The sequence below is a fragment of the Neopsephotus bourkii genome, unplaced genomic scaffold (assembly GCF_033783945.1).
Source record: "Neopsephotus bourkii isolate Nb327-2 ecotype Australia unplaced genomic scaffold, CSIRO-AGI_Nbou_v1 NB_911, whole genome shotgun sequence".
Lineage (NCBI taxonomy): Eukaryota > Metazoa > Chordata > Aves > Psittaciformes > Psittacidae > Neopsephotus > Neopsephotus bourkii.
In genome coordinates, this window is record NW_026901405.1 from 1,558,132 (window position 1) to 1,582,192 (window position 24,061).

Consider the following 24,061-nt stretch of genomic DNA (forward strand, 5'->3'; position numbering starts at 1 on the left):
ATTTAATAGTGTTTTTACGTAGCGCTACGCATGCAGCTGGTTGGTGCCGGACAGGGCCGGTGCTTGCTAGTGCTGTTATTCTTTGGGGAATGTCAGTGTATGAAGATGCTCATTTCATTGTTTTTTATTCTGGGTATTCTGTGCTGACCAGAGAGATCTGGATGGAGCACCTCTGTTAGAAGAAAAGGCTGAGTTGGGGTTGTTCAGCCTGGAGATGACTCCAGGGAGACCTTATTGTGGCCTTTCAGTTCTTAAAATGAGCCTATAGGAAAGATGGTGCTAAGTTTTTTAGCAGGGCCTGTTGTGACAGGAAGAGGGGGGATGGTTTTAAATTACAAAAGGGGAGATTCAGGCTGGATGTGAGGAAAAATTCTTTATGATGAGGGTGGTGAGACACTGGCACAGGTTGTCAGGGAGGATGCCCCATCCCTGGAGGCAATCCAGGCCAGGCTGGATGTGACGTTGGGCAACCTGATCTAGTTGAAGATGTCCCTGCTCATTGCAGGGGGATTGGACTAGATGGGTTGGAAGGGACCTTCAAAGCTCAAGCAACTCTATGATTCTCTATTACTGTCAGCTCTACCAGTGGAAGCATGTGTATTGTGCAGAAACGTGACCTTGGGGAGAAGTGTGTGTGCCATGTGTGCTCATTGGGTGTTTCCTTATCAACTGGATGGAACTGCAAGCAAGCAGTGAAGAACCACCACCACCATACAGTGCTGCAACACCCTCAGCTCCTCTTGCCACCCGTGGATGGCAACTACCTTGGCTGGGTACGGCAACTGTGGGAGTGGGGCCGAATGACAGATCCTGCTTCGAGAGCTTTTAAAGCCTTCAAGTGTTTTAGTCATCAGTATGATAAAGCATTGTGTTAGCTAACAAAATATCATGTAAAGTGTCAGAATATTTCTCAGTATTTAAAAAGAACTGGAATATGACTGACTGATGGAGCTGGTGTTGTTCGGCCTGGAGAAGAGAAGGCTCCAGGGACACCTTAGAGGAGCCTTCCAGTGCCTAAAGGGGACCTAGAAATCTGGAGAGAGACTTTTTACAAGGCCATTTAGGGATAGGACAAGGGGGAATGGCTTTAAAATGGCAGAGGATAGATTTCGTTTAGATACTGGGAAGAAATTCTTTACTATGAGGGTGCTGGCACAGGTTGCCCAGAGAAGCTGTGGCTGCCCCATCCCTGACAGTGTTCAGGCCCAGGTTGGACAGAGCCTTGGGTTGCATAGTCTAGTGTGAGGCATCCCTGCACATGGCAGGGGGTTAGAACTAAGTGATCTTAAGGCCCTTTCCAACTCAAACCATTCTATCATTCTATGATTCTATGGTGTACTTTGCCTCTGTGTGCCGTACTCTCTAGTGGAGATTTAGTTACTGACTAGTCAAGTCTATTTAGAAAGAGATTACCAATTTACAGGAACTAGCAAGTCTCGCTGTAGAATACATAATGAGCCTTACATTTCTTCTATCCAGTTAGGGTTTTTCCCTTTGTATTCTTTAGACATCTTTTTTTTTCATAGTTAAACACACTGCATTGCAAAATCTGGGTGTGATTCATGGCAGGGGTAAGGTCCCTTCCAACCCCGACCATTCTGTGATTTCAGGATTCCATGGTTTCACCTTTCCTGAAAGGGAGCAGCACTCTTAAGCTAGTGGTTAGGGAAGAATTTTTCTGGAGAAGTGGCTTGATTCGTGCGAGAAATGAGAGTTTTTACGAGAGTGGGATTTCCCAAGATTATGAAACCCTCAGGGGTAGGGAGAAGATTAGAAGGGGAAATACATGTAACCACAGATCCGGATATCACGGCTTGTGTAAGAATTCAATCTTAATCTTGAAAACCGTGCTGTAATGGTTTTAGCTGTTAATTTATCAGAAACTTTTGGGGGTAAACTTGTAAAAGTGAAATTCTGTTACCTGTAAATCCTATAAATCATAGTAATCTTGTAATAATTGTTTTCATTTATTTTTGTTTATTTTTCAATTGTTTAATGTGTCTTTTTTCTACTTGAATATGTGGCCAGCCTTGAGGAGTTTTTAATACCTGGCAGACTGTGGGCTCCACCAGAAGCATCAGGGTTCATTCAAGAGGTACTACTCCAACAGTCCTGAGCACCAGGGGGACAAGCTAAGTCCTAAGGAGTCAGTGCCAGCATCCTTCAGTGGTTTGTGTAAGGCACTTTCAGAGCAGGTACCTCTGAATTTTGGTGTGAGAAGAAGTGTATCATTACGAGAAAAGCTGTGGCCATAGCAATATGCACCCAAATGGAATGGGCAGTTGCTGAACTTTGAGTGTCTCACATCTATTTGTGACAGTGCGCCTGCAACTCAGAGTCACCTTGAAGGATTTACCTGACAGTAGTATATCAGTAGAAACTACAGCATAAATGGTAACAGTGGTTTACTAACTGTGAATTTCCAGCTGGCGTAAGTGCCACTGTAATTCCCCTTGCCATACAAGAGAGTCCAACAGGCACTAGTTCAAGATCCTGATTGACACTGCAAAAAAACATTGTGGGTGTTGATTTAGTAAGGGAGTCCTTTCCTGGCACTGATTTCAGAGGGTTTTAAAACTGTTTCACGGGTCCTATAGGGATGGCACTGTACATTACATATAGGTGAGCTGGATTTACTGGTTTTCAGTTCAAGAGGGAGCTTAACATTTCCTTTCTTTTCCCAAGTCGTGTAAATGCGTAAGCATTAACAGTTTATTCACGACTAGTGGCATTATGTATATATGAAGGTACATATGTCAGATTTTCTTCTAAGATCAGGTGATTGGTCTTGTATAAGCCTGGTAGGTGTTTTACTGGGGCTATTAACTTTGATTTTACTGGTGTTGAGTTCTCCATTAACTTGTATATGAATGAGTACTGCATACTGGGTGCATGCTGAGGCTTCCTAACTGGTAGTTGCTTGAGTGCACTTAGTTTTTCTTTTTTAACAATAATCTGTATTGAAAAGTTGGAAGGAGAGAGTCGAATTGACTATACCACTACTTATTCTATGTAACAAAGGCTGTGTCAAAGATTTGGGATTACAAAGGAATGCAAAGGAATAACAAGAGCTGCCTTAGTGAACTTTAGTCAGAATAGGGTGACAAGTTTGAAAAATGGAAGCAAAAACATAATAAAAGCTCGCTGGTTAAGTAAGCCGAGTTGATTTTCATATGAGTAGATGTACTGCATCTTCTTCTTGTAGCTGCACTGAACGTGGAAAAGCCTTTGAAAAGACCTCCCATCTGCTGCAGAAGCTTGTGTAGCACAGCTTTGTTGAGCTGCTCAGAATTGTAAAGCCAGCTGAAGAGACCAATCACTTAAAAGTAATGAAACACACAACACCAACTGTTGTGGTAGGAAAAGAGGGAGACCTAGACCTTAACGTTTAGAAGCACTGGGAAGGATACACTACAAAAAACATTTCTGGCATGTGTCTGCTTCACATTTGAGTGGTTATGGTATGTTTTTCTTACTCCTGCAGTGGAAATAACTGGGGGCCAAATATAGGCAAACTGGGCATCCAGACTTCTCACTTGAATAATGCAGAGTTTATCTGCCTCTTTGCTTCATTATGAACTCCAAGAAACTGAAGTTTTTCTTCTTGTATTTACCCATTGAACTGGTTTGTAAATAAATGAGTTTCACAAAAATCGGTGTTTCTTCATCAATTTTGTAGTTGGGAACAAGGAGGAAATGACTGAAGTGACATACCCAGAACAACCAGCAAGTCAGGGTTTCAGTGAGGTTTGTGGGACTCTAAGCTACATCTCTGTCCTGTATAAGGATGCCACAGAACTCTGGATTTAGCCTAGAGAACAGGACCTTGGAAAAATCTCGGAAGATAACTTTGTGCAAGAATAATCCATAGGGATACACTTCTCAGAATTATTTTCAAGTTCTTACAGAAAAATCCTTCTGTCACCAGAATGACTTTTTGTTCCAAGTTTCTTTTGCCCATCTCAGTGCCTCTAATTGCAATTGAGTGACGCTTAGAAGAAGACACACGGTGGGTCTCTACGGTGATGTATCTCTCGTTATTCTGCTTCCTGAATTCCAATGTGTAACAGTGTTATCAGTAGTACATAACATAATTGCTTACGTGTAAATCTACTGATAGGCAGAGAGGGAAACAGATGAAAAACCAGTTCCAACCCTTAAAGAGCAGAAACCACCCTATTTACTGAAGTCTTTCAATAGGAGGAGTCATGAATTGCAGAAGCTTGTATACAGCTTTGCTTTCTCCTTCCTACTCTGCATGTCGCTTACTTACTTCATTGGTGGCATTCAGTTAGGTTAGAAATCTAGCATGCTGAAAGGAAACATGCAACTTGTCACTTGTCTGTGGATTTTACCTATGACTTTTTTCCGTTTCCACGTGCTGAAATTGTGTTTCTTCATCTGTTTGATATCCTGGGTGAAATCAGGTAAGAACCATTAGATTATTCTTTGTGAGGTATTCTTTGCTTTTATTAAAGCATTAAAAAAAGGAGTATTTCTTCATTTAAGTTGGCCAAAATATTTATACCTTGTGAATTATGTCTCATGGAGCAGACAATTAATAAAGAGAATTTGATCACTTTGAAACTGAGGCGTAGGTTTTCATTTTAAAATAAATAGAACGAAGCCTGATACTTTATCTCTGGCTGTACTTTGCACTCAGACACACTCAGGTATGTGCACTTTGTACAAAGTAAAGAGGTAATTGTGAAATAGTTTTAACATAGCATAAGCTTATTGTTTACTGCTGATTTGATAGGTTGACAGGTATTCAAGCTATGTCTTATGCTTTAAATAGTAAAATTTAGTTACAAGGAAGTCAGTGTGCACTTAAGATTTTTCCCTTTTCAACCACTGAAGATACTTAAACATACACAGGAAAGTTAAAATTGCATATAAATTGAGTTAAACTCAACATGTGACAGCCCAATGCCCGTCTCTGTGTTCTGATTGTACAGAAAAGTGTATGTGGGTACTCCCACAAAGGGCAGTTGGGATATTCCTTCCAGTAATCAATCAGAAATAGGAGTTTGAAAAACCTCCACTTAATGAATCCTTACTAAACTATGCAACATATTAAATCTAGAAATCTATTTGCAGTACTTACCTAATTCCACAGTAAAGACATCATCTTTTCTTTGTCTATTTACTTTCACAGGATAACTGCTGTCATTTCACAGTCATAAGTAAATGAGTTGTTTCCCCTTTATGTTTGCCAGCTAGTAAATAGGTTTCGTCAGTTAAATCATTTCCTTGTAATAGACTTCTCAGTTCCATGGACAAAACTGTTTTGTGTCACTGTCATTGCACTGCCTTTAGAAGAATTAATTCTTGTTTCTACCAATTAAATGATAAGAATTCAAAACATTTAAATGGATATGTTCAACATTATCTTAGCATGACTCTTTTATATGTTAGATATGTAGGACTGAATTGTATGGATCAGTGATTAAACTTGAATCTAAGAAGAATATTAAGCAAAAAAGAGTTTTGTGTTGTAGCTTTGAATCTGAATAGCAAAAATGTAATCAGAATCATAGAAGAGTTAGGGTTGGAAAGGATCTTCAGATCATCTGTCAAGTAGCTGTTTTTTATTTGAGCTATGTATATGACATTTGTGTAATAGAATTTGTATTCTAGTTTTATCATTGTATATCATTATACAAAAACTAGAAATTAAATGTGATACATTCTATTAATACCTCAGTATCATGTCATATGTATGATATTTTGCCAGGTTCTTTATTATTTTTGTTAAACTTAAGCAATTGCAGCGGATCAGCTTTCAGTTTCAGAACTCCTGCTTGGATTTGAACTGAAAGAGAGTAGATTGAGATGAGCTCTTAGGCAAAAGTTCTTCCCTGTGAAGGTGCTGAGGCGCTGGCACAGGTTTGCCCAGAGAAGCTGTGGCTGCCCCATCCCTGGCAGTGTTCAAGGCCAGGTTGGACGGGACTTGAAGCAACCTGGTCTAGTGGAAGGTGTCCCTGTCCATGGCAGGGGATTGGAACTGAATGAGCTTTAAGGTCCTTTCCAGCCCAAACCATTCTGTGATTCTATAAGTCTGATCAATGAAATGAGTTTCCTTCCTGTATCACTAGTCAGTTAATAACCTTCACAGTGATCTCAGTCAAAGTCACTTAAATTATTCAGTGTCTAAATGAAGAGGACAGTGATGTTTATATTGAAATATTTTTAAGTCTAACTTTTCTCACAGGTAATAATTTTAGCTATTGTGCTGAAAATAAGGCATGAAACTTTTGTCCGGTTGATTTGAGACCGAATGTTTCAGGCTTTTTCTAAGACTCTGTAACTTCAACCCTGCTCTGGTTGCAAATATCCATTATTTTTTGTGATGTCCAGTCCAGAGGTAACTGGTCTAGTCATTTGTCATACATGGTTTGGCCATATACGAAGTGATTAGTCTAGTTCCCTGAGTGAATTAGTGTTTCTAGTGTCTTTACTGCATGTTAGGTGCTGTAATACACATTTTTTTGTTTTGTATAGCTTTAATTAGATTTGCTTTATGTTATCAAATGCAGTTTTCAGATACCTTGTAACCCACACACACACACTTGCCTTTCACAGCTTTATCAACTGGTGAGAGCTTGCTGGCCATCTCAGATGTGCACATGTTGTGACTTCAGTTCTTCCTGCTTGCTTCTTGCTGGGGAAAGGGGAAGAGCTACATCTGCCTCTCCTTGATCTCAAAAGTTCTGAGGAATTCAGTTTATTTTAAAATTATTTTTTAAGGAACTGAGTAGGTACTATTTCTACTTTTGCTTTCTAGAAGCTGACTTGTTTTTCAAAGTTGTTAATGACAGAACTGAGGAAGGTGTCATCACATACCAGATAAAAGCCTTGCGCAAAGTAACATAGCCAAGAAGTCAAGAGATGGGCCTATATTTCTTTGGACATAAACCAGCTGACACCATAGTGCGGGTGAATGGGCCATGCAGAAGAGCTGTGACAGGCATCAGTGTTGCACCTAGAATCCTGAAATGGCTTATCCACACAGTGTGACCTCAACAGCCAAAGGTTACTTTTTAAAGGGTTAACTTTTGACCTTGATAAATACAGTCTTTTTAGGCTCTTTTGAAGAACACCTTCCTCTTGTTGATCCTGACTGGTCTGTAGCTTGACTTTGTCTGCCATAGCTACCTGAGTGCAGAAATCATAGAATCATAGAATTGTTAAGGTTGGAAAGGACCTTAAGATCATCTAGTTCCAACACCCTGCCATGGGCAGGGACACCTCACACTAGACCATGTCACCCAAGGCTCTATCCAACCTGGCCTTGAACACTGCCAGTGGTGGAGCATTTACCATTTCTTTGGGCAACCTGTTCCAGTGCCTCATCACCAGCACAGTAATGTCAAATACCACAGTTTTCTTGTGCCAGTATGTACATTGACCTTACAGATTCTTGCTATTTAAACTCAGAACAGGATACTATTTTTTTGTCTTCTTTCTTTGTTTCTTGGCAATAGTGTCCTTAAAATGATCCAAAATGAGGGAAGGAGTCTGGGTCATCCCCATACTGTCAGGCAACTGTTTCTTACTGCTAGATCAATGAGGCTAAGGATTGGCAACTTTGGTACCCTGGCTGAAAGAAGAGGAAACAACCACAACAGTTTTCCTGTCCAAACAACGTACACTAGTTGTGACAAAGTTCTGAGAACCTAAATTTGATGGTTTTAAGCAAAGGATCTTATCAACACTGACTATTAGTTCATATTAATTATAGAGAAAATGCTGTTCAGGAACAATTACAAAGGTTGATTTTGTATTAGAAGGGTTCCGAGAAACATAGTGGTCTTTGCAGAGTCAGTAGTTAAATTGCGTGCTGTTCAGTGCACATTCTGGCACCATATTCCAAAGGTCTGGAGTGAATAAAAAGGAAGCTCTTCACTTTTAGTGGAAAAATGTGGAAGAAAAAGTGAAGAGGTGCTATTTCAGGTGGTCTAATTCATCAAATGACTGTCCAACATTTTTGTCTTTTTCAGATGATGAGAAAAAATGTCCTGAATTCACAGATCTTAATATAGGCAATGCTCTATCTGGAACAGAACTCCAAGTCCAGTTACTGCTGTACACAAGGGGAAACCCAAATTGTTCTGAGAGGCTCATTGAACACAATGTTGCTGCATCTGAGTACCTTAATACCTCCAAGAAAATTGTCTTTGTTATTCATGGCTTCAGACTAACGGGATCTCCACCAGCATGGCTAGGTGATATAAAGGAGCTTTTACTGTCTTCAGAGGATATTAATCTTATTATAGTTGATTGGAATCGTGGTGCTACAACTGTGAACTATGTATCTGCTGTTGACAACTGCAGAAAAGTTGCAGAAATACTGAAGAACTATGTTGACCAGATGCTGGTAAGGCAGAGAGTTGCATCTGCTCTGAATAACTTCAAATAGCAGAGTTCGGCTGGGAATAGGTATTTAAATATCTCTAAAAAGAAGCCCAGTGAGCAATATAAAATGACATTTCTTTACCAAAGTATTTACTAAGTTTGCATGCAGTTATTACTGCGTATCTTAAATTTCAGTTGAGTTCTTATTTCCCTTTCACTGAAGAATGCCTCTGATTTCTTTACTGAAGCTGGAAGTTTTAGGTCTTCTGGAAAGAGTGAATGCACCAGTGAGGAGGTGAAGTGAGAGATGTCCACATAGTATGCAGCATTAAAATTTTACAAAAGCATTGCTTTTTTTTACTATTAAACTACTACAATTAAAGGTTTAAAATGAAAAAGAAATCACTGACAGATATAAATATTTGTTCTCAAATGGTATAAACTTTGTGATTCTAAAGGGAGTTGCTGAAACAATTGTTGATGCTGGTGGTCTTAACTTGGCTTTGAATACATTGCTTAATCAAGCGAACAAAACTCATTTATGTCATTGTTAGATTTATCACTTGATTTTTCTTCTGTTCTCACTACTTCTTTTCACAGCCATTCTCAGAAATTTTGAATGTTGTGTAGTAAGAAAACATTCATGAGGAATTTGAGTTAAAAAAAAACAGTTTTGAGAAAGGCTGGGGTGAAAGAAGAGACATCCTATCAGAATCTGTCCTCTGGGACTAGGTATAGTGATAACAAGCTGTAATATGTAAATTTATTATTAAAGAATAGGAAAATAAAATAGGACTGTAAGAATAGTCTCCAACCCAGGGTGAGCTGAAAAAGTATATTTAGCAGTTGTGCAAGTTATCAGAGTGGTGGTCGTGGGGTGTATTGGGTCCTACAGCTATCACTTGCATACTTGTAAGCTGTCGTGAGGCCTTTGTTAATTCATTCTGAGACACATTAATGTACCAAATCCCACACAACATCCTATCACTTTGCAGAGATTTCAACAGGTCTGCTGACAGTGTTTCAGAGTTCTTCAGTAGTTTTGGTTTTGTTCTGTTTCGTTTACGAAGTACTGCCTGCTTTGCAGAATGGGCATCCTAAGGCATTCCTGAAGGTGTGCATTTTGCACCATTATTCTACAGTTCTCTGCTATAAGTCTTTGTTAATGGTATTATGGGTTTAATCTATTTTACTGGGAGGAGAAGGCAGAGAAGATAGTTTATTGATTTTTTTTGTCCTAGTTCATAGTTTTGGTTCATCTTTCTCATATCTGGTGCATGTCTTCCCCTTCCCTTCCCTGCTTCCCTTCTAACTAGGGTGATATTTTGGAAGAAATGCAACTCAAGCTTCCTTTTTACATGTTCCTAGTCAAAGAATTTCATAATTGTTAAACTGTTTAACTAGTACAGAATGGCAAATTGACAAGAACTTTGTAATTTTCATTTGTTTCTAAAGTTAGAGAAATAACTTTGAGTACTGACAGAAAGTGAAAACTGATGTCTGCTTGCTCAACTTTGTGTGGCTATGGCTTTGTTTGGTGATTGATTTATTTATTTTTTCCCTAATAGGTGGATGGAGCTTCTCTTTACTCTATGTATATGATTGGAGTTAGTCTTGGGGCTCATATAGCTGGTTTTGTTGGCCAGAAGTATAATGGCAAACTTGGCAGGATTACAGGTAAGGCTTTTAATTCTGATATGTATATTCTAATGTACCTTTTATCGTTGTCATAGCTGCAAATCACATAGATGCTAGCACTGAAATATCAACAAATGATAATTATTTAGTTATATATGTGAGGAAAAATGTATTCCTGAAATAAGTTCAGAAAATTGAGGAAGTCTGCCTTCACAACATAAATTGCAGCTGAAATTTTACATCCTGTTTACCTCTAGTCTCTCAAATGAAAATTGAGTGCTACATCCAAATCCCAGTTAAGTTAAATGATATGTCTAGTTGACCGAGCAAGTCAGGTCCCTCTGAAAGGAGGTTCAAAAGCTCTTGGTGAGACCACAGGAATCAGGCAAAGGATTTAGTTTCAGTTTGAAGTATCTGAACATAGTGTAGGCTTCAGTACATTGAGCTATCTTGTATGGGGAGCTTAGATGAGGTGTGAAACCTGTGAATGGACACTACAAATATTACTTCATACTTGTTGCATGATCGCCATTGCCATCTGCAGGGTTGATGCTGTTGTGGTTTAACTTCAGGCAGCAACCAAACCCCAGCCAGCCACTCACTCTTCCCCCCCCACAGTGGGATAGGAAAAAGAAACAGAAGAGAAGAAGTGAGAAAACTCATGGGTTGAGATAAAAACAGTGTAATAGGTAAAGCAAAAGATGCATGTGCAAGCAAAGAAAAACAAGGAGCTCATTCACCACTTCCCATGTCAGGCGTGCTCAGCCATCTCCAGGACAGCAGGGCTCCATCATGCATAACAGTGACTTGTAAAGACAAATGCCATCACTCCAAAAGTCCCCCCACTTTCTCCTTCTTCCCCCAGCTCTTTATGCTGAACATGACACCATACAGTCTGGAACACCCCTTTGGTTAGCTGGGGTCAGCTGTTCTGGCTGAGACCCATCCCAGCTCCTTGTGCACCCCCAGGCTACTCGCTAGTGGAGTGAGGAGCAGAAAAGCACTTGGCTCTGTGCGAGCACTGCTCAGCAGTAACTGAAACATCCCTGTGTTATCAACACTGTTCTCAGCACGGTCCAAAACACAGCCCCATATTAGCTACTATGGAGAAAATTAACTCTACTCCAGGCAGAACCATCACAGGTGCATAGAGTGAACACTGGAATACCCTCAACGTGGGTACATCTTTCGGGACTACACAAAGTTTATGTTTAACTTTTAGGTGCTGATTCCTAGGGCAGAAGCCATAGTGCTGACTCGAGTGCACTTGAGGCTCCAGATACTTCTTGCTGTGAAATAACAGAACTCACTGCAGCTAGTGTGTTGAGCGGGAAACTAAGCTAACTCTCAAAAAAGATGCTAAGGGGAGAAGAGACTGTTGGCGCTTGACAGCGTTTAGGATTTAAGAGAGCAGCTGTTTTCAGGCTGAAAGGAGGAAGTTACCTCATCTTGAGATTTATATCTCCAAACCTTCTCTTCAGAGTACTTAAGTAATTTGTTTCCAAAAAAATGTAAGAAGAGCCAGAATCAAACCTTAACAAAGGGCATTAGAGACTCCACACCTCTTTGTACAGTAATCTGAAAATTAGGGCATTTTCTAAGAGTCTCCAGCTATATTCCATTGGTTAAGAGTACTCAATTATGCTTTACACAATTCCCTAGAGTTTGTTTGCATCACTGGTTGAGGGCAGACTTGACTATGATGCTAGACTAGCAGGTCTGTGTCTTCTCTGCACAATAAGTACATCCATGTAATTTCTGAACTCAGATGCTCACTGGTAAATGGAATTATATGAGATATTTCAACAGCCTTCCTACAATTACAGATGTGGATAAATAAAAGCAAAGATTGAATAATCTGAACACACAAGGATTATAACCTCTTATGAGACTGTTTTGATACTTTATCTTTCAAACAAGTTGAGCCGGTGGCCCAAACTAGTGGAAATGTTGGAAAAATGAGATTTCAAAAAAAAAATAAAAGAAAAAGTTATTTTCTTCCTCACTGGTCAGAGGTTTTGAAAATAGGAAACTAATTAGTGGACTAAACCAATGACCTTTGTCACCTGGGGTACTATGAATGCAAATTCCTGGCATTCCATGATCCTCTGTGGTAGTCTGGGACTTGGTGATCTTGATCTTGAGAGAGAACATTCCTAGCCTAGTTCTTAAAGCACATCTGGCAGTTAAATCATAATATAAATTTAGATAATCTAAGGTCATGCAATGTCCCTGTCCTTTAGTCAGTAAGAATTAGGAGTCATTGAAGTGTAGGAATATGTTTTGCCTTGACAGTTTTGTTTTCCATTTTTGCTGCTTTTTCTTTTCCTCACTTTGTCTATGCTTCTGTTGTCAAGAAAATAGGAGCAGAGCAAACCTCAGCTAACAGTTTCACTTTTCAGTGAAGGACAGATATTACCGTCTTGAAATTTACCAGGCTTCAGCCTGCACAGCAATAATTCCCTATCTCTAAAATGCATGAAAATCTGCAGTGTTTATATTTCTCAGGATTTGATCCCTAATGCTGTTGGCTCATCTTCATCTGGGGAAGTGGGAGATAAGCACAGCAAATTATGGAGAGAGAGAAATTCAAAGAGGTGGGTTGATCAGTCTTGTAGGAACCCTCCCTTTGCTTAGCAAGTTGAAGAATGGAAACTTGAGAACTGTACTGGGTTTTACTTTTATTCTTATCCGAGGAATATGAAGATTCATTGATGAGTAGTGCTTAAATAGAATCATATACGTTGGTCTTGTATATATCTGTAGAACCAGACCCCAGGATTTGTAATGCTAGTGTTATTTTTATTTAGGTCTTGATCCAGCAGGCCCTTTGTTCACTCGAGAACCGCCAGAAGGGAGACTGGATCGAACTGATGCACAGTTTGTTGATGTAATCCATTCAGATACTGATGGTAATGACTAATTGTAATAGCTTTCCTATTTGAACTTTAGGAAAGGCAGGAAAACAAAAGAGAAAGGATATTTCAGTAACGTATTTTGTGTTATCATGTAAATTGCTGTGGTGTTGCTTTCTACCAATGTCTATAATTCTGAAATCATACTGTATGTTATTATGCCTATTCATCAAAAGAAATTGAAACTCAGCTTTGCTAGTAACTTAAGCACTGATGAGCTGTTTTGTTCAGTTCTCACATAACTAGCTAGGTTATTGAATAAGTGAAGCTTGATGGCTGAACCTGAAAACACTGAAATAACTTTCATGTCCAACAGCTAACTGAAAGCATATGTAGATAATCAGATAGTCATGAGTCCATGTAATGTAATGCTAAAGTAGTGATAATGCCAGTCATTTATGTCTTGTTTGTTATAGTATATTCCTTCTGAATATGAAAAGAACAAGCCTGCACATTGAGTAAAGTATGCCTATTGCATTGATTCATGATGCTGCCACTTCCAAAATAGTTCAGTATTAACATTCTTTTGCTATGCTAGTGTGTATGAACATAGCAGTTGTTAGTATGTGATTGTCAGTGAATTAGTCCTTTCTGAGGCACCCCATCTCAGCTGTATCATGTTAGTACACTACAGATCCAGTGCTTAAAGTTGTAAAACACATTATTGTAAGGTTAAAACGAATATTGTAAGTGTGCATCCATGCTATAATCTGGTTTAATGTTTTCCTCAGAATTATAAATAAACCTTTCACACCTACCACTCTCATTGCAGTATATGTGTAGTTTCACACCAGTCTCTTTTATGTTGAAAATTAAGCTTTTTACTATACAAATTTGTATATGAATCTTTAAAAAACCTGGGGTTTTAGTGTTCATATTATGTGAATAAAGGTATGTTGTGGTAAAAAGGAAGACAGGTGAGATTGAGCTAAAGCTACTCATCATCTTTTATGGAACAGATACAGATTTTTCTGCTTTGATATATTGCTTATATTAGTGTAGCTCAGAATCCAATGTTATATGCAAAAAAAGAGAAGATCTTACTGTAACAAAAATTACATTGGGAAAGAATTTTGTTTGCTGGAGAGAACACGAATTTCATCATTTTATTTGTGCAAATAATGTCTGATACATCACTGAATAGATGCTTCTGGTTTTTCCTTTTTCTTTTGTGGCAGTAGGAATCTTAACACAAATTATTCTACATTTGTGCATAGCATTTCACGTGTATAATTTTCTTAAAAAGGAAAAAAAAACTTTTTTTTTGGTGGGTTTTGTGATTTTAACTCGTAACGTGGCTTCCATTTACAGAACAAAAGAACAGTATAATTGCAAACTTTTCCTTTCAGACCTCCATGTTATTTTGTAAGGAATGTAATGATAAATAATGGACTAGATAGTTCTGCTTATGATTTTGATTCCTGATGGTTTTACTTTAGCACTAGGTTTCAAGAAACCTTTAGGAACCATTGATTTCTATCCAAATGGAGGAACGGATCAGCCTGGTTGTCCACAAACAGTCTTCAGCGGTAAATATGAATGTGTTCAATTAATGAGTAAAGACTGAGATCGGATCAAAAGAAGTTAAGCTGAATTCAGTGGGCACTGCATGCATTCGTTAATATGGGAGCTGAGGCCATTGGATTCTTTCTTTTCCACCTCCACTCAGCAAATGAGAAATAGCAAATACATTTGACATCTTTTTTTTTGTATTTTCCTATGAGCATACGTATTCCACCATATCATTATTATGATTAAATTATATTATAATATATATACAACTAGCATATAGTGATCATTATTATTCTATGTTTATATATTACTAGGCATGGGGGAAGCTGTTTGTGTCCAAGTGGTTTAGACAGGATCACTTGCATATGACATGGAAGGCAAGGCTTTCAAGTCTTCAGTGTGTCTTAGATTCCTCTTCATTGGCAGTGATGAACTAGGGTTTGACGGGTCCTGCAAGCTCTAGGATAAAAACAGTTTTATGACATGATCTGTTGCTGCAAAAGTTTGCTTTTTTTTAGCCCCCAAAATCTTAAGCAAGGCTGCTGCCCATTGTTGGTTTTTTTTTTACTCTTTTTGCTTATGTTTAAGTCTATGTTTCTATTACAGCACCACTAATCTGCATAGTGGTGCTACAAATCAGAGCTGCTGCAAAAGCATAGGATTTCCACTTGTATGTCTGTGAGTTTGGGAGAATTCCTTAAAACTCAGGATCATCTTCATCTGTACAGTTCTCATAGTTTGTTCTGCTAGGAGAGGGAGGAATTTATTACCCCCCAAAACAGCTTGCAACGAGGCAAATTTTAAGTCAGACTCATGTTTTCTAGCAACAAAAAAATCTGTAAATCTGGTATGATTTGGAAGATTATTTCTTAAATATAAAACCTTTGGACTTTTCTCTATACATGTAATATTCAAAATAATCTTCAATTTTTTCTTGTGTGTGTATGACTATCCAATTGGTGGTCAACTAACCAAAGAATAAAAGCAGGGCTAGCTAAGAATGACTCAGATAAATGGGAGTACTTTGATAAAAGCTTCTATTGTATGAAAAAGGTTATTACATATTCTCTGAGTATTTAACTTTTCCTTTCCTGAAGGACTTCAGTATTTTAAGTGTGACCATCAAAGATCCGTCTTTCTCTTCTTATCATCTTTGAAAAGAAGATGCGACATAATAACATATCCTTGTGACTCTTACTTTGATTACAAGAGAGGAAAATGTGTCGATTGTGAAGCTTTCCACCCAATGTCCTGTCCAATACTGGGTAAGTGTTGTGAAATTTGCTCTAGGCTGGGTGAGAGTTTGCAGGAAATACAACCTAGTTCTTTCTGGGTCCACTCCAGAGATCTGTAATATCGTGTTAAGGGATCTGTAGAGACTGATCACATGCAAAGCTGCATACTGTTTAAAGTAGTTTAAAGTTTATGGCTTTGTCTGCTTTATAGCTATGTCTGCTAGACAGAGGTGCTGAGTGTTCCTAATCTTGATCATTATACTTGCTAGTCTGAAATGAGTTCACAGTGTATTTCCTTTCTACAGAGAAACTGCTTCTTCCTAGTTCATCACTTTTACAAGCTTTGACAGTGCACATTTATTGAAGAGTAATAATATTTATAGAGCCTTCATGGTTTCTCTGCTTCTTCTTTTGGAATCAAGCTTTTATTTGGAAGGGCTTTTAGCCTTTTGGGATTTTATTGCTTTTAGAGAGGATCTGGGAACAGTTTGAAGAGGGCTACAACAGTGTGAGCATTTCATAGTTGCCGGGGTTTTCTTATGAATTAATTTTTAAAGTAAGAAGTTAACTTTAAATGCATAACTTGTGTTTTTTACATCCTTTTATTAGGATGTACAGCTATACTAATTAGATCAGGTTTGGAGAAAAAGCATAGACAGACAGATCTGTATACTGTTTTGTAATAAAACACAACTGTAATGGGACCTTATAGTAGGACAGAAAGATTCCAGGACTACGCTAGCATGGTTATTAGCCACCCCTGATGCACTTATAATGAATGCCCAAGCTACAGAAAGAGAAGTATTTGAACACTCTGGTGTCACCTATTTTTTAGTTCTTCTACAGCAAGCTTTCCCACTTGCTGCCTTGCAGTGGCAGCTCTGCAGCCTGGAACTAGCCCTCGTTGTTCAGTCTAGGTAATGAAATTTAGAGGGAGAGAATAAGATCAGCCATTTTAGAAAAAGGACTGTTATCAAGCCCAGAAGAAAATAAGCACAGACTTGTATAACCCAAAAGTTCTTTCTAGATCATATTCATAAGGTAAGGAGCCTTACAGACTACCTAACATGTTATTAAAGAATTATCACAATTATAGACTAAAGGGTTCAAAAATATTTACTTTAATGATTAAAAAAAGAAAGGAAGAAATTTTACCTAATGTGAAGCTGTTCTCTACCTGTTCTCTGCAAATACGTGGGGTACTTTTGTGGGTTTGTTTTCATTACCTCTGCTGGAGTTTAAAAACACTATTTTTTTGAGCTCTCACTCCAGACTAAATAGATTCCAACTGTTATATTATGACAATTTGAGTGATAGTAAAATATCAGAAGAATGAAATTCTTGCATACAAAATCCTATTAGACTCAGGGGATTCCTGTATTTTCTAATTCAATTTACTTTGTGAGAGAATATTTAAGAAAATGAAAGACAAATCTGTCACTTTGGGTGAGATTCTTTTGTGCAATTATGTGTGTATCATAATTTTCCTGAATGTCTGAAATTAAATATTTAAACTTTGGATTTCAGGTTATTATGCTGATAGATGGAAAAAAATGTTAATCCCAAACAGTTCACCAACGAAAGCTTATTTTGATACTACGGACCAAGACCCATTCTGCAGTGAGTGACTGAATACATGCATAATGAACTCTTTATGAAATGGCTGTTATTTGTTAGCGGATAGCTGTTATTTGTTAGCTGATCTAGAGTGAAAGCATGTTAAGAGTAGAAAGTTATTGTTAGCTGGTGTGTAAAATGGTGTAATAAACCATGAGCTAAGTGTCAGTTTGCAGACTGGAGGAAGAAGAATGGCTGTGGCAGAAGAGTAATAATGAAAACATTAAAAGCAATGGGATAGACTGCCAAGAGGAAGAAGGAAGCCAGAAAATGAGGATCAGGTGACAGGGAAAAAAGCTGGGCTGCGAGAACCTGCTTAGACTGGATCATTGCTGCCATCTTCAGAGGGCAAAAAATGGGAGATTGCCCTGGGTGGGGGACAACAAAGAGACACCTCTATGTTCCACCCCAGAAGGAGAGCAGCACACAGTCAACTAAAGCTAGTCCAACTTTTAAAAGTCCATTTCTTCCTTCTAAGTAAAACAGTGGAGGGAAAACTTAGCTTCAGATTTATACTCTATAGGAATGAATTCTCATGGCATAGGCTTTAGCTGCATCAGTTTATGTATCTAAATATCCATGTAGATGTCCAGTTTAGATTTTTATTCAATTTCTTTTATTAGCAGACTCTACGATCACAGGCAAATGTTAGCACACTTTTCTAATTGGCTATGTTTAAGGTTCTTTGATTTGGGGTATGGAGATAGGCTTATGGAGAATTCAAGTGAAATTAAATTTTCCCATTAGCTTTTTCCATTGTCTTGGCAAGTTTTGTGACCAGGGACTGAGTATCTCTTTTTATAGGGATGATCATGCTTACTTACATCACTGTTTCTTCCAGAGGGTCAAGGAGAGGCTAACAAAGATGTGATGGATTTTATATAAATCAACTCCTATTCCCAGTGCTCTTTCAGCTCAACCCAAACCTGCTACCACTGTTTTTCCCTGCTCCTGTCTGCTTGGACTTTGCCCCTGCATACTCTCAAGGCTGCACAGGCCTATAGGTCTGTCTCTTTATTCACACTCCTAGCAGAAAAATACTCTTTGAAGTAAAGAGTCACTATTCCTATCATAAACTAATGTATACTTTTAACAGGGTTATAATAACAACTGTATCCTGTTAAGGTCATGCCTTGAATCTTATTATTTCCTTTTTTCTTTTTTTTTTTTTTACAGTGTATAACTACTTACTGGATATTACTACCTGGAATAAAAACATTAGGAGAGGTTTCATTAAAGTTAAATTAACTGACTATGCTGGAAACACAGTAGAATCAGAGATGAATAGGTATGTTTTGCTTTGTCTCTGAATCTCTTTAATCACTTTATAGGACTAATTTTCTAAGTTTCCTAAATCTTTAACTTGTTAAGATGTAAATCAAAAAGTACCATGTTATTGTTAAGACTTTTCCACAGCTCCTTTCTGGGTATAGCTTATTGTCAGAGGCAATGGCCCTCACACTGAAATGGTCCATTTATGAATTACCACAGGTCCTTGCATGATGCTGGTTTGAATCCAGTTCTAGGTGTCCTTGTTCTGAATGCTCAAAGTCGATACATCTCACAAGATTTTTGAACTTAATATATTCTTAGTGACAATGAGTATTATTCATCTAACACACCCCTGACTCAAAATATCATTTTTCTTTAGTGAAGCTTCAACATTTCAGCAATATAGAAGAGTCAAAATACTAACTGGATTTTACCAAGACCTTGACAAAATATCAAAAATGTCCTTGACCTTTTCTACAAAGACTGTAATAGGACCAAAACACAAACTTAGGGTTCTCCAGATGAGACTGAAGTCTCTCAATGATCCAGAAAGGTAAGTGTTTGTCACGTATCCAAATTGTGTATCAACTAAAGTGCTCAGGATGTTTCCTCAGAAATGTGTATTTCCCTTTACTGACTTTTTTAATCATGTATTCCTAGAGGCATGAATATCCTTCTCATCCTACTAGGGTCAAATTTATCATGTGGAAGAGCTGCTCATTAGCGTTTAGTGCACAGCACCCTTGTACATGTAGATGGCACGCATGCTACTTGTTACAGGAGGCTGCTGCTGCTGTCTGATCACAATGTGTTTGCAAGGACCGCCTTTGTAGACCAGCCTGACTTATACCTGCACGGTTAAGATCTCTTCCAGAACATAAATTTTATTAAGAACTATTTTCACCTTAGTCATGTGTTGGTGCACAGCTTTTCACACGTGAAATGGAGCACTTCAGCTACTTGTGTTACTGGAATAGGGTTTGGTCTTATTGCTGAAGATAAAGACCTTTGAAGACCAGAACTTGTGCTTGCCTACATTAAAAATGAAATAATCTGCATTTTTTATAATTGTGTCATTAATAAGCATTTATTAATTATATCTGGTTTTAAATATTTCAGCAGTATTGCCATATGTTTGCACTGGAATGGTTTGCCCAGGGAAGTTGTGAATGCTCCATCCCTGGCAGTGTTCAAGGCCAGGCTGGACAGAGCCTTGGGTGATACGGTTTAGTGTGAGGTGTCCCTCCCCATGGCAGGGGGATTGGAACTAGAGGATCTTAAGGTCATTTCCAACCCTAACTATCCTATGATCCTATGTTCATTATTTTAAATCTCCAGAGGTACTTGTACCATAGCACTACCAATTAGATGTTTGCATCTTGTGAAAATAATGTATTAGATGGAATAGGTAGGAAATATCCAGGAGTAGCAAGAGTATGCTATATTAGAATCATTACATCTGTTTGCTTCATATGAATGGCAGATTCAACAAAGTCAGAATTTAAAATAAAGCCCAATAGTGATAAGAAGTGGTACTTATCAAATAAGTAATGAGTGGGAATAATATTACAATATGAGTAAGTTTAAAGCCAGTATATTTTGTTAACTTGAGAAATAAAATTTATGGCCTTCTGATTTGGTATATGATAATAGTCTAGTAGGAATTGGGTATGAACCTTTGTAAACATTATGAAACCTTGTTAAATTAATCTACTATTTCATATTTACTAGAAAAGAGGGGAAGATAGGTGGGACAGACTTAGGAAGAAACAGAACACTAGGTAATCAAAATAGTACCACAGAATGAATAATCATTAAGATATGGAAGACCATAAGTCTCAAGCTATCAGGTGAAATGACATGAGTTTATTGAAAAACAGGTGGTGATGAGATATGTAAATCATATTGCAATTTTTTTTCTCATCCTGATGGTGGTAAATCAGAAGATAAGTTTCATGCAACCCTATCAACATACAGGACATTTTCAATTAATGACCTAGCAAATACGGAAGATCTTCACTCAGCAACCCTTATGGTTTTGAGTTTCCATTCCTGTTACTCTGACTCTTGTTAGTTTTAAAGTAAGATGCACTTGATTTGCTTTAAAGTAGGAACCATTAAAATCCTTCATACGGAGCCTGAACAGATGGCAGTCATATAAGCACATTAGATACTTTTAGATGGCAATGGAAAATAGTGTTTTGAATCAGCCTGTGAAGGTACTTTAAATGCAGATGTTACAACACTATTGGTTCATATAATTACATAATTGCTCATTGTAATTATAACTACCTATATTTACCTTATTCAGTTACATGTAATTACAACAATTACTTGAATACAAGATAATCACCTAGAAACTACATTAAAAATATTTAAATTATCCACATAATAAAGTAGTAGGCAAATCCAGGGGACTAGTACAGGGATAAAAGACAATAGATATCTCAGGCTGCCCAGATCTGGGTTAATAGCGGACAGTGGGAGTTTGAGGAATATCACCAACCAATTGTCTACTGGGCTGGTCCATTATGCACACAGATGGTACGTGAATGTGAGAATGCTAAAAGGTACATATAATTTTCAGATTATTCTTCTGGTCTCCAAGATAAATCCTTCCTGCTGGCTTATAAAGCCAGGAAGCTTTCCTAGCTTCTACATGTCCCGGTGTCAGTTGTCCCAAAAAGCTTTTGAACCTGTCAGTCACTTAACACTCGATGGATAAAGTGAAGGTCTTAAAGATATTTTGCCAGCTACCTTTGGCTTTCTTTAATGAAAACAAGAACAGGAGTAATAAAAAAGAAGACCTTACTAATACCTTTACTGAACAAGTGAGTGTGGCATGCCCTTGCTTTTTAGTAGACGGCAGGTAAACCACATGGGCTAAGGGACTGTAAAAGCCTCACTCATTTGCTTCTCACTCAGGACTACTCTCCCATAAGGCATTCCTGGTACTCAGTAATCACAAGCTTAGATGAATTTCACTTCAAATTAGACAGAATATGTCAAAACCCGTATGTTTTTATTTCTAGTATTCATCATTACGGCTTGTCTAAGTACTGTGTCCCCTGTGGTTAGATAAAGCCCTTCCCAGGTGATGAGTACTGGTGGAGAGCTGGCTATGTTAACATATTGTGCTGCTGTGTTGCAAACACTCTTGCAAATGTGCTAAAATACAGCATCATATTGTTATGTGAAATGTTGAAACTCAACTCAGGAAATGGATGCATATAAGAATCTTACATTGTTATAGCTGGAAATTTGCCCTGTGAATTCTTTCACAGTCTTTTACAAGGACTATTAAAATGCTAGCAGTTTCTGTGCTTTTCTCCCTGTACAAAAATAATATAATAGTAAACCACTGAATTAAAATCAAAACAAATTGTGGATGAAGGACTGGATATTTTATGCTTTGCATTATACACAAAACCAGAATTTGTCTTGATCTTTTTAGTCATAAAATCTAGTCTTAGCTCTGTAGGGACCTTACAAAGTTTCAAATTCATATATAGAAATCTGGCAGTCCTTTCATATACAGACAGGTAGAGACTTGACTTGTTGAAAGTCTCACACTAATGGGCAACAGCAGAAAGTTTTGGCAAGATTCTCTTTCTCAGGCTTTGTCCTTTAGCTGTTTCACTGCACGCTACATCCCAGTCTGAGGCAGATTATGTTCTATAACCTTATTGTATGTTCAGAGCAATATAGATTATAATTTAAGTATCATAGCTAGTACACTGTTAGATGTGCCATCAGAGGGTACCCTAGTCATCAGCCTGGTCATACGCTCTCACAGTAACATAGTAACACATGAAGGGCAGAGCTGTGACCTGCTTCTGCCCTAAAAGGCAGAGCATCCATGTTGACCTCAAAAATTAAGATTCTGTGGGTATGTCTCCCTCTGTATGTGCTCATGTAGTATGCAGTTTTCTAGGTGTTTAGATGGCAAACTATTCTCTTGCATGAAACTTTATTACGCTTGCTGTCATTGCAACTGAATGAGGTATATGATGTGTTCTACTTTCCACTGTGGGATGAAAGCAGAGAAACTTCAATACCTAGGGAACTCAAAATAAATTATTCAGGTCCAGTGTTAACAAGAACTGGGCTGTTCTTGGACCATTGTTCTGAAGAATTAATTTGAATGCAGATTAATAACTTTAATGGTGAAATATTGCATCGTCATATTTCAGACTAATGTGATACGCTTCTTACTCACGCCACTTTTCACCATCCAGCTAATGTCCTGGTTGTTGTTCAGTGTGGCAAAACTACTCTAGAGATACGTAAAACAGGGTGTAAACTTAAACGAGAAGATATTTCTTCTTGTCCTGAGTACCATCTCTGAGAGCTGGCAAATACTGGAGATGTAATATTTCTAATACTGAAATATTTTTATATTAGTGTTAACTTCTGTTGTGTTCATTTTTTTTCTACTTTTTGTAGGCTGCAGCTGTGCAGGTATGATTTTGTACTGATGGAGAATAATGAACTGACCTTCAAACCTATCCCTTGCCTAGAGAAGGCTACATGAAGAGAGCTTCTATTAACCTAATTTCTCTTGCAGCAGTGACATTTTGATTCTTCCTCAGAATAAGGACTGCAATGAGAAGGGGAATGAGATAAGCTAGATTTATTTTCAGGATCTACCTGGTAATATGCATTACTTGCTTTGAGTGCCTAAGGGTGAAATGAATTTAAAAGTTCATGTACCTATATATTTGGGAAATTTGAATAAAATAAAGGTATGATGGTGGAGAATGTGCAGTGGTCTGTTTATTATTATTTTTAGCAGTGAAGCTAACATATGAATTATCCATATCATCCTGGCACATTATTTGTCAATTCATACTTATATTTAATTATTTATTATTTGTAATGGCTTTTATATGGAAACATAATTATCTGTCTACAAGTGAATTTAATATACTGTACATGTGATCTACAGACCTAATACACAACAGTTTTGTTGTGCTGTGCTGGTTGGATAAATGAATTCACAATTTCTTATTATAGAATGTCTGTCTCAGAACTGGAACAACAAGATTTGTGAGCATATATGTAATTTTTCTATTTAAATCAATTATATGAGCTTTATGCTTATCGTAGATGAGTATCATTGCAACCATTCAGATTTTTTTGTATCAAAGCTATGGGCAGGGCAGCAATGTTTCAGATATGAAGTAATTCTAAAAGTCTATTCTGAAAAGATAAACCTAAAGATTAAATAAATGCATTTTCATTCAATTTCCATTTAGGCCTTCTGAAATTATAGCTGCTGCTCAGGTTGAGATTGATGACAGCTTTCACCTATTGGCGTGTGAAAAAGAGTAAGGCCTACATAAAGATATTCTCCTCCAGTTAAAAAAAAAAAAAAAAAAAGGTTTTCCAATGCCATATTGCTTTTCCTGATGTTACTTATTGAAGAACAGATGCTTGTATTTTTCATCGTATGTGTTTAACCTGGATTTCTCATGTAAATGCATCCTATACACATTATCTTTTTCCTTTTTT

The 24,061-nt window shown here is 37.7% G+C and overlaps 1 protein-coding gene across 2 annotated transcripts; it reads left to right on the forward strand.

Annotated features, from left to right (window-relative positions):
• Positions 1–567: 567 nt before the first annotated feature.
• Positions 568–23,798, forward strand: LOC133214631 (lipase member H-like). Of its 2 annotated transcripts, none has more exons than XM_061357700.1 (10): positions 568–773; positions 8,004–8,380; positions 9,927–10,035; positions 12,807–12,908; positions 14,351–14,440; positions 15,521–15,688; positions 17,186–17,278; positions 18,452–18,563; positions 18,927–19,100; positions 22,994–23,798. In XM_061357700.1, exons 1-10 carry the CDS (start codon positions 674–676, stop codon positions 23,079–23,081), a joined length of 1,413 nt encoding a protein of 470 aa, XP_061213684.1. In that variant the 5' UTR covers positions 568–673; the 3' UTR covers positions 23,082–23,798. The 2 variants fall into 2 exon arrangements, with proteins under 2 accessions (XP_061213684.1, XP_061213683.1); XM_061357699.1 differs by lacking the exon at positions 568–773 and adding an exon at positions 3,031–4,427.
• The last annotated feature ends 263 nt before the right edge of the window (positions 23,799–24,061 follow it).

Bases quoted from the DNA above. Each gene is read 5' to 3' on its own strand.
- LOC133214631 (XM_061357699.1), top strand. From the start codon at position 4,310: ATGCTGAAAGGAAACATGCAACTTGTCACTTGTCTGTGGATTTTACCT. The intron at 8,381-9,926 runs GTAAGGCAGAGA...TTTCCCTAATAG, and splicing joins ACTATGTTGACCAGATGCTG to GTGGATGGAGCTTCTCTTTA. The intron at 10,036-12,806 runs GTAAGGCTTTTA...ATTTTTATTTAG, and splicing joins CAAACTTGGCAGGATTACAG to GTCTTGATCCAGCAGGCCCT.